Below are 14811 nucleotides of genomic sequence, written 5' to 3' on the forward strand. Positions count from 1 at the left end.
AATAAGCAATATTTCCTTAGTGTGATCTGAAGTCTAATCCATGTTAAAATGTCCCAAGTATCTCAAAAATGACTTTTTTCAGTAGGTTTGTCATCAGTATCAAGACAAGGTCTACACATTGCATCTAGATGTATAAGGAGGAGAAAGGACAAGATACTCAAGCAAAAAGTCCATTTAATCCTTAAAGTACAGTTTGGTTGCAAAGAAAGAACAAATGCTTATGGATCCCACACTGGACCCATCAACATACGGCAGACTCCCAACAGTACATCTCTTGAGTATTTTGTCCTTTCTCCTCCTTTTTTCCCATGAATAAATGATTTGCTCAGCAGGGAAGCTGAAGCCCTATGAAGATCTTAACCCACTTTATTTCTCCCAGACTGGCCAGAGGGACAGTGTGTATGGAGACAGTGGGTAGGACCCAAGAAAATGAATGAAAACCATTTTCTTGCTAGTGCACTAGAGACAAAATTTAAAACCCAGAGCCGAGAGAAGACCAAGCATTTCAGAGTGAGATTTCAGTCCCAGAAAATAAAAAATAGCTCTTTGAACAATTCCAATGTGACCAGAGGATGGAGTAAATTCAGAGGGAAGGGCCCAGAATAGGGTTGAAACTGGTGAGTCAAGTGATGGAATGGTGTGGTGGGGGAGACAGGTTGTCTTGGGGAAAGTCTTCCAAGCCCTCTTTTTCCTGCTCTTGAGAAAGGGATCTGACTCCCCTCTAGGTGGATTGGCAAAGGACATGAATGGGCAAAGGATTACAGACAGCTAAGAGTGGAGATTAACTTGCTAGCTGAGTGGGAGCTTGTTGTGATTTTTTGGAGTTATGTGGGCCTCTGTGAGGGGAAGTGTCCTGATGGTGCCTTTGGGCTCAGAATCCAAGTAATACGGCATTTCACATGTGTACAAATAGGCCTGTAATGTATTCTTTTGTTTTTGCTGTTGGGAGTCTGCCATATGTTGATGGGTCCAGTGTGGGATCCATAAGCATTTGTTCTTTCTTTGCAACTAACTGTACTTTAAGGATTAAATGGACTTTTTGCTTCATTCCTGTTTTTATAGCTTCATATCCTCTGGTTGGAGCAAAGAACAGTAAGAAATTATTTTACCCTCTTAATGTATCATAAAAAGGAACGTAATTCTGCTTTGTTGATAATCTAGGCATTTGCACATGACTATGCCTAACTGCTTTGCATTCTGGTTATAAATTATTTGGTTTTGGCAACCAAAAATAACTCAGCAGATGTTGTTCATATGACCACCTTCTTGGTATGCAGGAGCAAGGACCAGTAATGAACCCACTATCCCCTTTATAGCAGTTTAATTTGCTAAAATTACCATGCAGAGAACATGTGTGCGGGCCTCTGGGAAACCACGCAGCTTTGAAACTGCTGGCATGTGATGGCACTTTCACAAACAGCCTTATTCTAGTCAAACCACAGAGTAACTCTCTGACACTGGTTTCTTCTGAAATGTTATTTGCATCTTCCTTTTTTCACCTCTGCTTTGTTCAGTAATAATTCACATGGCTTCAGACAGAACACCACAGGTTTAGGGAGACCAAGGTCACATTATCAGAAATAATTTACTCCAAGGCAGGGAGAATTAACAGTAGAGATAAAATTCTCCCGATTAATATCGGGTTGGCAAAAAAATTTGTTCAGGTTTTTCCATAAGATCTTAGGGACCAACTTTTTTGCCAATCCAACACAGAATGATCGGAAAGTGCCAACATTCAATTGGCTCATTTCCTTGGTAAAAACATCTTCTTCTTTGTATGTTGCTTTAAAAGCCTCAGCAGCATGTATACTAAAATTGGAACAAGAGTGAGATTAGCATGGCCCCTGTGCAAGGATCACGTGCAACTTTATGAAGCATTCTGTATTTTTCTATTACATGTTAAACAGATAAGCAATAAGGACTTTCTGTACAACGCAGGGAACTATTTTCATTTATCCTGTAATAACCTATAATGGATAACAAGCTGAAAAAAGAATATGACTGAATCACTTTGGTGTACATCTCAAACTAACACAATATTGTAAATCACCTGTGCTTCAATTTAAAAAATTAGAACATAAGGTTTAACAAACATTTCTCTGCTTTTATTGGACTGTAGTGCAGACACAACAGGTCATTGCTTCCTGTTACAGATTCACACTAAATACCACTCTCCCATTATAGATTATTAATTTTCATAGTAAGTCTGTGTTATGAGAACTTTTTCTATAGAGTTACAGTTATATAAACAGATCACTCCAATAGCTCACAATAAGCTCTTGAAGTTGATCAGAACACACCATCACTTACAGACTTCTAAAAACTGCATATGACGCAGGCTGTAATCAAGAGAATCAGAATAGAGACTCTGAATAATAATGCATACCTTCCCACGTAAATTCTTTCATCTTCCCTCCTCTGGATGAGCCCTCAGTATTTTTTTACATAAAAAAACCATGTGAAGGAGCTTCAGGGGCCAAAGCTGAGAAGGTGTCCAGGTGTTCTAACTGTGCATCTCGGCTCCTTCAAAACCCCTATGAGCTGCGCTTCATACCCTCGTGTATTATGTTCAAGTCTATAATAAGATGCCTGAATGCTAAGCATTTGAAGTCCTGCTTTTAAAAGTGTTGTCATAACAACAGGAATAAAATGACGAATGTAACTTGAGTTTGAAAAGACTGCCTTAGCTTTAAGTCCATTGCTTTACCTTTGCAAGGCTTAACTGTCACCTCCTAGTGCAAACGAAAGCTGTGATCCTATGGCATTACCATAATTGAGTTGAGGTCTTTAGCTTTAAGTGGTAAAGAATCAACCTGCCAATGCAGGAGACACAGGTTCAATCCCTGGGTCGGGAAGACCCCCTGGAGGAGGAAATGGCAACCAACTCCAGTATTCTTGTCTGCAAGAGACCTTGGACGGAGGAGCCTGGGATCCCAATCCATGGGATCACAGAGTCAGACACTACTTAGCAACTAAGCATGCATGCATGCATGCCATCACATAAAATTGTCAGTCAACCCTCCAATAATTCCACTTAATTGCTCTGATGGCCAGAAATAAATTAATTGATCATAAGAAAAATCTATTTGTTTGGTTGTGTAGGCCATATCTAAAAAGCTTTAAGATAATTCATCTCCTTTCTCTGAGATGAGCTATATCATGTAGCTTAATTATAAGGTTCAGTTCCATATTCTACCTGACTCTCATGCCCATGAATGAGTGCGTTTTAGACACACATGCCAGGCAAAGGAACCATGCATGGTGCATGCTTATGCTTCCCAGCACACTGTTAGGGACATTCTTCTAAAGAGAAAGGGCTTTTTCTCTTTAAGATGGCCAAAGATGTAGCTCCGTTCTAGTGAAAATAATAAAAACTATGAGCTTACAAAAAAATGGTGATTTAGAGATTTCTCTGGTGGTTCAGTGACTAGGACTCCAAGCTTCCTCTGCGTGGGGTACAGGTTCAATCCCTGGTCAAGGGAGTTCCGCATGCCAAAAAATAAATAATAAATAAAAAGTAAAACTGCTCTAAAAATAAAGTACAAAAAATCATTATTTCAAACTTCTTGAGTCTTCCATTTCTTAAGATAATCAGCGTAAATTAATCCACACGCAAAATAGACACATTCAGAGATGGGAAATTTTGCATCCCTACGCTCTAATGGTGGACAAGTCATTACACATATTCCCAAACTCATAGGATGTATAAGACCAAGAGTGGCTCCTAATGAAAATTACAGACTTTGGATGATGATGATGTGACAGTGTGGGTTCATTGACTGTAGCAAATGTAGCACTCTGGTGGGGGTTGATAGTAGGTAAGACTGTGCATACATAGGGGCAGGGAGTATATAGAAAATTTCTGTACCTTCTGCTCAATTTTGCTCTGATCCTAAAACTGCTTTAAAAAGTAAAGCCAATTAAAAAAAAAAAAAAAACCTGTAAAAAATGGTAATTTTAGTAAAGTCAAATAACAGCAGAAGATGTTAGTACCATCTTGATGCTATTTTGAAGTAAAGAAGCAACAGCCACCATTAGCTAGAAATGAGTTGCCAAGCTCTAGGGGTAAACAGGCTACGTGCAAGAAAAGCCTAGAGGAGCTGATAACACCAGGCATGGGGCCATTTCCTTCATGCTGGAGTGTTGTTTTTGAATCTGATGATCAAATAATGAGGGTTTGTGGTGGGTGGATTTTTTTCTCAGCAGGATCAGCCAAGCTGTCTATGAGGACAGTGTTTCCAAGAAATTTCCCCTTTTGATGTGCACGGTTTTTACTGTGTTTTTTTTTTTTAATTAGTAAATTGACTTCTTATTGCTAATAGCTTCAAGCTTCATTTAAGCACAAAATGTTTTCTCCTTCGAACCAGGAAACAGTTGGTCCTGTTTTGATGTCTACTTTGCACCAAATGAGGGTCTCTGAATGTTTTAGACTTTGCATTTTAAAATGAGTTATGACAACATTAGTCAAAATCCATTCAACCTCCCTTGACATTTAAGCGAGTTTTAGGTCCTGAATCATTTCTCTTCTAATTGTCGTGAGGCCAGCTGCTTCTCTCTGCATTTATTTAATCCACCAGAATGGAAGAAGAGATGGGGTTTTCATTTTCCTCAGGCTGAAATGGTGTCAATTATATAGAAGTTCTTACAACTGACTGTTCCTTCCAGTGAGTAGACATGCAATTAACGTTTCTTCTTTACTCTTCAAATGGTTCTGCAAGATGCTGAAAATAGCTTCAGAGTGCTCTGCTCTCATTGGTTTGATGGGGGAATAAAAGAGAAAGAAAGAGAGGAGCAGTAATATCAAATTACTATTTCTATATATTTCTTTTGGCTTCCATGGTGGCTCAGTCAGTAAAGAAACCCCCTGCAGTGTAGGAGACCCAGGTTCGATCCCTGAGTGGGAAAGATCCCTTGGAGAAGGGAATGGCAACCCACTCCAGTGTTCTTGCCTGGAGAATTTCACGGGCAGAGGAGCCTGGCGGGCAACAGTCCATGGGGTTGCAAAGAGTTGGACACAACCAAGCAACTAATACCTAAAAAGTATGTATGGTATTATAATTAGTGCATTCTATTTGATGGATAAAAGTCAGATGTATCTTCTAGGGGCTCATTCTAGATATTGATAGTAGAAAAGAAACCATTATTCCACACTAAGATTTTTACATATGTTATCTCATTTTCTCCTTGCAACAGCTTTGGTGACTTAGGTCTTATTATCCTCATTTTATTGACAAGAAAAATTGGAGCTCAGAGAGAACTTGAGTGAAACCTGGGTTACCTGGCTCCAGAGACAATGCTTTTCTATCCTACCCTGAGCATCAAAGAAGTTGGTACAGACAGATGGTACCTATGCTTAAGAAGTCTGTAGCTTGTTAAAAGAGATGAAACAGTCAGGGAAATAATTATAAAACACTGAGTCCCTGAGTATGTTAATTCCCATCAATAATTGGAAGTTTTGTCAGAAATAGAGTCACGGATGTACAAAACGTATGATTACTGAGGGGGAAAGAGGGGGAGGGGTAAATTGGGAGATTAGAATTGACATATACATACTACTGTATATAAAAGTATGACCAGCCTAGAACCTGGACATAAAAGTTATGACCAACCTAGATAGCATGTTAAAGAGCAGAGACATTACTTTGCCAACAAAGGTCCGTCTAGTCAAGGCTATGGTTTTTCCAGTGGTCATGGATGCTTGTGAGAGTTGGACTGTGAAGAAAGCTGAGCACTGAAGAATTGATGCTTTTGAACTGTGATGTTAGAGAAGACTCTTGAGAGTCCCTTGGACTGCAAGGAGATCCAACCAGTCCATCCTAAAGGAGATCAGTCCTGAGTGTTCTTTGGAAGGACTGATGTTGAAGCTGAAACTCCAATACTTTGGCCACCTGATGCGAAGAACTGGCTTATTTGAAAAGACCCTGATGCTGGTAAAGATTGAAGGCGGGAGAAGGGGACGACAGAGAATGAGATGGCTGGATGGCATCACTGACTCAATGGACATGAGTTTGGGTAGACTCTGGGAGCTGGTGATGGACAGGGAGGCCTGGCGTGCTGAAGTCCATGGGATCGCAAAGAGTCATACATGACTCAGCCACTGAACTGAACTGATATATAAAATAGATAACAATAAGAACCTACTGTATAGCACAGAAAACTGAACTCAGTACTTTGAAATGACCTACATGGGAATAGAATCTAAAAAAGAGTGAATATATTACATATATGTGTATACATATATATATGTATACACATATATATGTATAACTGATTCACTTTGCTACGTACCTGAAACGCAACATTGTAAATCAACTATAAATCAATTCAACTACATACCAATAAAAAGTAATTTAAAAAATCAGTTAAATAAACACCAAACTTTGAAAACAATAAATAAATAGATAAGATAGAAGTGCAACCAGAAATACTGGGAATTTTGTGGCTCACGCGGCAAGATTCCTCTGGTTGAGCTGGTTGATTTGCTCAGAAAATGCTTCAGGAAACAGTTGACTTTTGCTTCAAACAGTAGTAATGGATCAAACCCACTGCATAAAATAAGAATCCATGAGACCATCCCAACAGACCTGACAGTGAATAAAAACAAAAGGATTCAAGAAAACTCTTACAGTACAAAACAATGACTGAGTTCAAAGCATACCATTTTGCCACCATCATAATGATAATTGATTTGGGCAAAAAATCATCAATGGTTGCTAAAACTTCTAGGTTAAAGAAACAAGATATTTGCATAGCCTCAAAGTACCTCCTTACCAACCACTTACCAATTACAAAGGCAAAAATAGAAACTTTCCAGGCATCCAACACCTTAACCAAGGGATCAAAGTTGACATCAAAGTTTTTCTATAAGTTTTTTCATCCATTCACATCATTTGTCTCAGTTAATCAGTGTAATATCTCATGCTTGTATTTATCACTTGGTTAGTAAACAGAAGCTGACAACTGAGAAGCAAATATTAGCCTTGCCTTGATTTATTTTAAGACAGAACACTACAAAAAAAAAAAGCCAATGATTTAAATATATCCACTTGTTTTTTTTTTTAAGATTAGTCAACTGTTCTGTAATAGGTACCTTGCAACCATATAATACACAGACACCTATTTTTAGGATTCATCTTAAATAATCATTTAGCATAGCAGGCTATTCACATCTGGCCCACATGCCTCTTTCAGACAGCTGAATTATACTTTTGCTCTTGACCAATATGTGGGGGAGCATAAACAGGATGGCATTGTTAGGAGCAGGCAGTGGAGGAACACAACCCGGGCATGAAGAAATGAGTCAGAAAGCACAGCGGGGCCAGTATGCTGCATCTTATGTGGTGCCTGCAGGGAAAAGGATCAAAACATGAAAATACTCAACTCTCAGGTGCTGCTTCTTAATTGAGCTTTTCCTTTTCAAGTCCTGATTCCTTGGCATTTCCTCTTGCAGAAGGAGTGATGACTTTTTCTGGAAACTGATAGAGATTTTCCAACAGCTTTATTGATGTAAAATTCATGTACCATAAATTTAATTCATCTTAGGTATATAGTGTGAGTTTCAGGAAACGTATACAGTTGTCCGGCAATCATCACAGCAGTTTTTTGAACACTTCCACGCACACACACCTGCCCAAAGTTGTCTCATGATCGTACGCCTGTTCCCATCCCTAGCACCAAGCCAACGCTCAAGTTAATTGTAGAATTGTCTGCTTCTGCCTGCCTGTCACCCCAGCAACCAGCCAGCTGACCTGCTGGCTGTTGCCTTATCACAGAAGATTAGTCTCAGTCTAAGGTGGAGATGGTGTAGCTTTGTAGCTATGCAACTATTGATTTCTAAGTTGACATTCTCCCCCCATGAGAAGTGCTTCAGTGAGAACTAAGAAATTCTTACTTTGTTCTGAAATCACAGATGTCTCTTATATTTTCTGTCAATAGTGGGGATCTTCCAGAATTACCTGTTTGTGTTGTATATTGGAGAATTCAGCTAAATGAAAAAGAAGGGAAACAGACCATAAAAACCTTACTCTTCCAGGGTGAAGAGAGTGATGTCCAGCTGTTGTGTGGCTGTTTTTTAAATTTCATAACGCTTGATGTCCTGCAACTCCAGCATGTACGAATGCTAATCTATTCCTTTGTTTCCCATAGGGAAATCATTCTTGCAAGGATATACTTTGCCTTTGACCGTATCTTAAAATAAAAAATAAAAGGCATCTATAATATAGACTGGGTCTTCCTTGATGGCTCAGTGGTAAAGATCTGCCTGCCAATGCAGAAGACACAGGTTCAACCCCTTGGTGGAGAATATCTCCTGGAGAAGGAAATAACAACCCACTCCAGTATTCTTACCTGGGAAATCCCGTGGACAGTGGAGCTTGGCTAGATATTCTACAGTCCATGTAGTCACAAAGAGCTGGACACAACGCAGCAACTAAACAGCAGCAGCGTAATGCAGACTGAATGGATCCCTTTTATCATCCAAAGGAGCACCTGGATTGTGGGTCGACCTACTGTGTGTTAGTCACTCAGTCACGTCCAATTCTTTGCAACCCCGTGAATTATGGCCCACCAGGCTCCTCTGTCCATGGAATTCTCCAGTCAAGAATACTGAAGTGGGTGTCATTTGCTTCTCCAGGGGATCTTCCCAACCCAGGGATTGAACCCAGGTCTCCTGCACTGTAGGCAGATTGTTTACTGTCTGAGCCACAGGGAAGCTCCTAAGTACCTTCTTAAAAGTGGTTGAAGAGAAAAGCCAATTATAAACCATAAAACATAGTTCTAAAAAGAAGAATATGGTAGAAAAAGCAGCATACACAATTTAGTATGTGCTGTGCTCAAAATTATTGCATTGAAGAAAATTGCATGCACCTAAATTCTGCTGGTGGTTGTCTTTGGGTGGATAGAAACTATATGATTCTTTACTCCCCATCCCTGCCCTAACTTCTTTTTACTTCTCTGTATTATCCTAATGCAGCAGAGTGCTTTTATGCTTGGGAAAACTAAAAATAACCTAATGATTCCTATTTCCTTTCATGAGTCTCAGTATACTTAACTTGATCAATAATAACATTCTTTCTACCTGACTGGTTGCTTTGTCCAGTTATGGTTAATCAATGCCTCTAACACATCTACTGTGAACTCATTCATTTGAAGATTCGTGCCTGAAGGTGGTGAAAGGAGCTCACCCTGTCTCACCTAACCTTGAAGGTCCCCAAAAGGAATTGTTCACGCCTGGGGAGAGAAGCTTGCTAATTCAGGCTCATCAAATTCACAAGAAAGTATAAACCAGAATACCAGTTTATAAAAATGTAAGGGGAAATGGAACTGTCACCTGGACTGAACTTTCAAAGCATTTTTCTTCCATTTTTGCTATTTCTACCAGAAGCACTGTCAGGAGCTGCGTGTTAGAATCTGCTGCAGAGCCCTGCTCTGTGATGGATGCCCTTCATTGCCCCGTCCTCCAAGCAACTCTCCACGGTTGACCTCTATCGTTCATTCATTTATTCTTAAGAATCAGGTTATCTCTGAGTTCTCCAGGGCACTGGCTAGTTCCCCCTCTGAACTGTCCTCGTATTGGACCTTTTATTTCTGGTCCAAACAAGGCAAGAAATCTAGTGGGGTGAAGGGGGAACCTCTTGATCCCTTGATCTTTTTTATCTGCCTCACACCACCCTCCCCAGACCCTGCCATCTCCAGACTCAGTGCTCTTCCCAAATTGCCTGGTGATTTGATAAGCTACCTTCTAATTTAAACAAACTAGGAACTTCAGGCCAGCTGGTGGCTCATCACACCCACCGAGGCCCAGTGTACTTATATCACCATGTCATATCAGAACACGTGAAATCCTGTACTCATTTTATATCAAAAGACTCTGTTGTATGTTCACTTGGATCTTAGCACTGCATAGCCAGGGAGAAGGCAGCGATTTTCACTGTATGAAAAGTCAAGAAGAGAAACAATTGTGGCTTTCTGGTTTCTGTGCTAGGAGCCTCAGCTCAGAATGGTAGGGTTCATTCAACTCTTAGTCAAGGTGCTTGGGATTCCTCCAGAAAGAGTCAATGCTTCCCAGGGATGATGGGAATTGTGGGGCAGGGGTGGCCACATGGTGTAACAGCCTGGGCCACCTGGGACAAAGCAAAGTAGGGAACAAACCATAGCAGCTTCACTGTTTGCCTAAGGTTCAAGACCTTTCTAGGATTTAATGCACATAAATGAATGTTAGTTCTGCTGGCATTTTCAGAAAGACCAGGTGAGAAGTCAGTAACTTGGAGACTAGAAACATGTCTAGTTTCTAGAGCTAGAAAGCTGGAAAGTTTCAAGTAGCAGCAGCCCAAGAAGAGTGTTATTTTATGTGGAATTTCTTGCTTCTTAGGCATGGTATTTGGTGAGTCTTAGCAATATGTACTGGGTATAGTACCTCCTACCAGGAGTCCAATCCCATCTCTAGAAGTCCTTCAGATGAAAATAAAGAAGTTGGTCTGTAACTCAAAGCTCATCATGGGAACTTCATTGAGGAATCTGAATTATTCGGGTGTAATCAGAATTTATGAAACCTAATACCTTATATCTCAGAAATCATATTTCTCCTTCACAAGACTTACAGATGTAAACAACTGTATAAATAGAGCTGTTACCCATCAAAGTTGTCTTATATGTTCTTGTATGTGAGATCTCTCTCCTCTCTAGTCCCAACTCTAGACAACTCTAAATGTCTGCAGTTTCAAGAAAGTATTCTGCATCATATCAATCATACTTAAATCCATTTCCTTTACAAAAATTCAAACAATATAGAAAAATTAAAATGTTTCTGACTGCCACTCAATCCCACCTCTCCATGGGCTGTCTGTGTATACTTTCAGAACTTTTCGATTCATGTACATAATTTTATATTTTGTTTTCAGCATTCTTGGTAGCATACTCTCATTTGTTCTGCAATTTGTCCTGAGGGAGGGGGGTCTTTCTGTGTGGGCATATTGTTATAACTGCTCAGGTTATGCCATAATGTATTAATCATTCCTATAATGATTAATATTTATATCATTTCCATTTTTCTCCTATTGTTGACTGTCATTAACTTCCCGGTATATAACTTTTTGTGAAGTTGAGTGTTTCTACACAGGAGATAGCAAAGAGTAGATGTGACATATTGAAGGATAAATGTGTTTTACATATTAAATAGAAGATACTACCAGTTGTCTTCCAACACCACTGTTAGCAGTGACAATGCAATTCTATTGATATTAGTACATCAGCCCTTTCTTTAGGGGAAGGCATTGGTTCAAAGAAGCATCTGCTGGTAAAATGCAAATGATAAGAAACCAGTTTTGAGTCCTTAAAGCCTGAAAATGAGTACGTGGCTTTAGGGATAGTTTTGCTGGAAGAAAGCAGGTCTGTGAGTCTAGGAAGCCAGTGAGCAGCTTGAGGACTTAAGGCTCCAGGAGGTGGGAGTGGTGTCATCAAAAAGATGATAGCGGAGTTATAGAGTATCTAGTCACTGGGGAATGGCTGAGGCTGCTGGAAGACTAGTAGCCAATAGTCACCCCCGCTTCAGAGTTAGGGGTGTGGGCAGGGGGTGCTTTGTGTGCACCCTTACCCATCATCCCTCCAGCTCTTCCCTTTCTCAACCTACTCCTTTTTCTCAAGAGCCTAACTTTGTGCAGAAGCCCTCAAACTTATTTTATGACTCTCCTTAGGCAGTGAGTCAGCCTCTAGGGGAGCTGATGGCAGGATAGGGATCTCAGCCTAAGCCAGCTATCAACCAAATTCTTCTCTTATAGATAATGATCATTTCGCAGACCAGATAGGCAAAACAGAACATTCACAAAACCGGCTTACCCCTCTTCCTGTTCCCAGCGGGCATCCATTCAACAAGTAACTGTAATGAAAAGCGTCTGAGGACATCCTGAAGCAATTTACAAACTCAGAATCCAAGACAGACATTTTCGTTCTCAAGAAGTGTGCCTGGAGACACATAGTTTTTTTTTTGAGGCAGAAGCCTGGTGTGTTTCCCTTTGCCTGGCAAAGCAATAAACTATCCTTTTCTTTAAAAGAAGCAGCAGCAGCTTTCTTACCTGGTACTGAAAAAAGGGAAGGGGGATAATTATTTCACTATCCAGCTCTAATGTTTAATTCATTTAACATTTAAGCTTTCCAAAGAGAGGCTTATTTAAGACTCTTTTTTAAAAGTTGGATATTTGAGAAATTGCAGCAAATTGCTTTGGTTGAGTTTGAAAATTTCAACCAATTCAGTATCATCCTTTTTTTCTTTTCTTGGCTGAGCATCAGAACTACCTGTGGTCCTTTTCAAATTCCCAATACTCAGGTCCATATTAGTTATATCAGCATACCTAGGAGTCCGTGCAACTACTGATCCAGTGGGTAAGAGAAAAAAATCTTTTTTTTTAAAAACGTAATCTCTAGGAAGTCAAGACAATAACACAGTTAAAAAATTTCACACACTTTTAAGTCTTTTCCCTGTGACCAAAGCTTGCCAAGATGCAACAGACCTACTGAACAATAATTGTCAAAATGAGATATGAAACTGACAAAATTTGCCAAATTGAGACTTTAAGGTATGTTTTATATAACAGAATTATTGAGTACAAAAAGAACATGTTTTCCTGATATTTATTAAATTTTCTGGACCTTTTTCTTTATATTTACTACATTTTCTTGATATTTGCTACATTTACATGTGATGCAAAGATAGCACAGGCCTGCTTTATGAACCTAAGAAGGTGTTTTTAATGAAAATTGGACAGACTTCTTGGTAAGCAACAAAGAACACTTAGGAGGACCTTATTAAGGATTTATGTATAAATCATGGTTATTTTTGAATGTTGGGGGTGGACAGAAGCAATCAGAAAGAATCTATTTGCACTACATTTTGTCCTGCCATTCATGCATTAGATATTAATATTACTGAATGTGCATACTTCTACATCATGGCTTTAAGAATTCTAGAGAATGCTCCCAAATTTCAGCCTCCCTGCCCCCATGCCTAGCTGGAATGGGTGGGATGCCTGTCCCACCCAGATCAAAGAGCAACCTGTTGCTCACCGCAAAGCCTCTTCTTGCCAAGTGAGTCAGCGCTAGTGTGCATGCAAGAATGCATGCAACCCAGAGCTGCTTTCTCCTCGGTGGGTGGGGAGGAGGGGGTTTAGGAGCCTGCAGCCTCATGGGGAAGGGGCTGTTTGTTCTTTTCTCTCTGGGGAAGCAACTCATTCAGACCTCCGCCTATGACTGAGCTGCTTCCAAGAGCTCTGAGCCGGTCTCAGTGAAATTGGCTTTTCCATCACGTTTAGATGGACCACAAGGGTGTTTTGCTGCTATTTTTCAGCTTTGCTTGCTTGTTTGCTGGGTTTTTTAAGGGCAACTATTGATGCTGTTGGTGTCTGCCCACTTTGGAAGTCTTTAGCCTGGACAGTGGCTGTGCCTCTTTCCTCTTGCTGGCCCGTCCCCCTCTCTGGACTGAGGTTACCTGCTAAAACAATGGTATGTGCTTTGACTCTTCCTGATATAAAAGGAATAGAATTACCTAACTGTTCTAGGGCAGTCCTTTGGGGAAACTAATCTTAGGCTTCTGTCCAGCTTAAGTTTTGTTTTTTTTTATTAAATATTTATTTCTCTGTTATTTATTTGGCTGCGCTGGGTCTCAATTGGGGCACATGGGATCTTTGATCTTCATTACCATGTGCGGGATCTTTAGCTACGGCATTGAGACTCTTAGTTGCATCACGTGGGATCTAGTTCCCTGACCAGGAATTGAACCTGTGCCCCCTGCATTGGGAGCTCTGAGTCTTAGCCACTGGACCACCAGAGAAGCACCTGAAGTTGTGTTTTGACAACACATCTTGGTCAGCGGTGCCAAGTCTTTACAAAAGGCAGCTGGTGACTGAAATGGGGCGTGTGCTTTCTGCTATATTTTCCCATTTACCTTCCTTGCCTCTTCTCATGGGTTCTTATCATAATCTAGGTTATCACTACTCTTGTGAGCACTCCCTGTGCGCATCTTTTTTTTCTCACTGCCACAATAGCAGCACGATCTGATCTTTCAAAATATACTTAAGTGTAGAAAAAGGGAGAACAAGTTTAAGTAAGTTCATCTCTCAGGAAACCTAGTGTTTTTTGCCTTGTGACTTCCAAGTGTAGAATTCCACCCTAAGACTGAGCCGTGTTTTGAATGTGACACAGAGCCTGCCTGAAACTTGACTTGGCCTATTTGTGTGCTTCTGCTGTTGTTATTGCTGTCCTAAATGGAGGGAAACAGTCCAGAGTTTTCATGTATTTGGAAGGTACGGTTGAACCTTGTTTAAAAAAAAAAATAATCCCTGAAGGAACCCTAAAGTAACTGATAGTGGTGTCTAATTTATACTTATTTATGTCTTCATGTGTTTCTTTACCTAAGAACTGAACCCTTTGGGTTAAAAAGAACATGTCATAGGAAAGAAGTCTTACAAGCATCTAACAGCCTCATGACTCACCTTACCCCATGTCACCTCCTATTATCCTTGACAAGCTTAGCATGTTTTCTGTTTGAACCTGCCTGTTATTTGCCTTAATCTTTCCATTGTCTTACAGGACTACCAGCCAGACTCCCAGAAATCATGTTGGTAGGATCCCAGTCCTTCTCGCCTGGAGGGCCCAATGGGATCATCAGGAGCCAGTCCTTTGCGGGGTTCAGTGGCCTTCAGGAGCGGCGATCCAGGCAAGTCATGTGTGGTTCTCTCCTGGGACACAGCTTGAGAGGGATGCGAACCCTGATGCTCTGAACAAGGTCCACGTCTGTGTGGCCTGGAAAAACACACACCTGTG

General features: G+C 40.4%; 1 protein-coding gene and 1 non-coding gene across 7 annotated transcripts in view; both read left to right on the forward strand.

Moving 5' to 3' along the window:
• Positions 1-14811, forward strand: part of RIPOR2 (RHO family interacting cell polarization regulator 2) — a 207028-nt gene that overhangs the window by 142371 nt on the left and 49846 nt on the right. For all 6 annotated transcript variants that reach the window (XM_043449926.1, XM_043449928.1, XM_043449929.1 and 3 more), the window contains exon 2: positions 14578-14704. In XM_043449926.1, coding sequence (XP_043305861.1) covers positions 14578-14704 — 127 coding nt within the window. The remainder of the gene's footprint in view (positions 1-14577; positions 14705-14811) is intronic.
• LOC122430199 lies at positions 1781-1889 on the forward strand. Its single transcript, XR_006266279.1, has one exon. It is a non-coding gene; the product is annotated as a U6 spliceosomal RNA (small nuclear RNA).

The sequence above is a fragment of the Cervus canadensis genome, chromosome 28 (genome assembly GCF_019320065.1).
Source record: "Cervus canadensis isolate Bull #8, Minnesota chromosome 28, ASM1932006v1, whole genome shotgun sequence".
Lineage (NCBI taxonomy): Eukaryota > Metazoa > Chordata > Mammalia > Artiodactyla > Cervidae > Cervus > Cervus canadensis.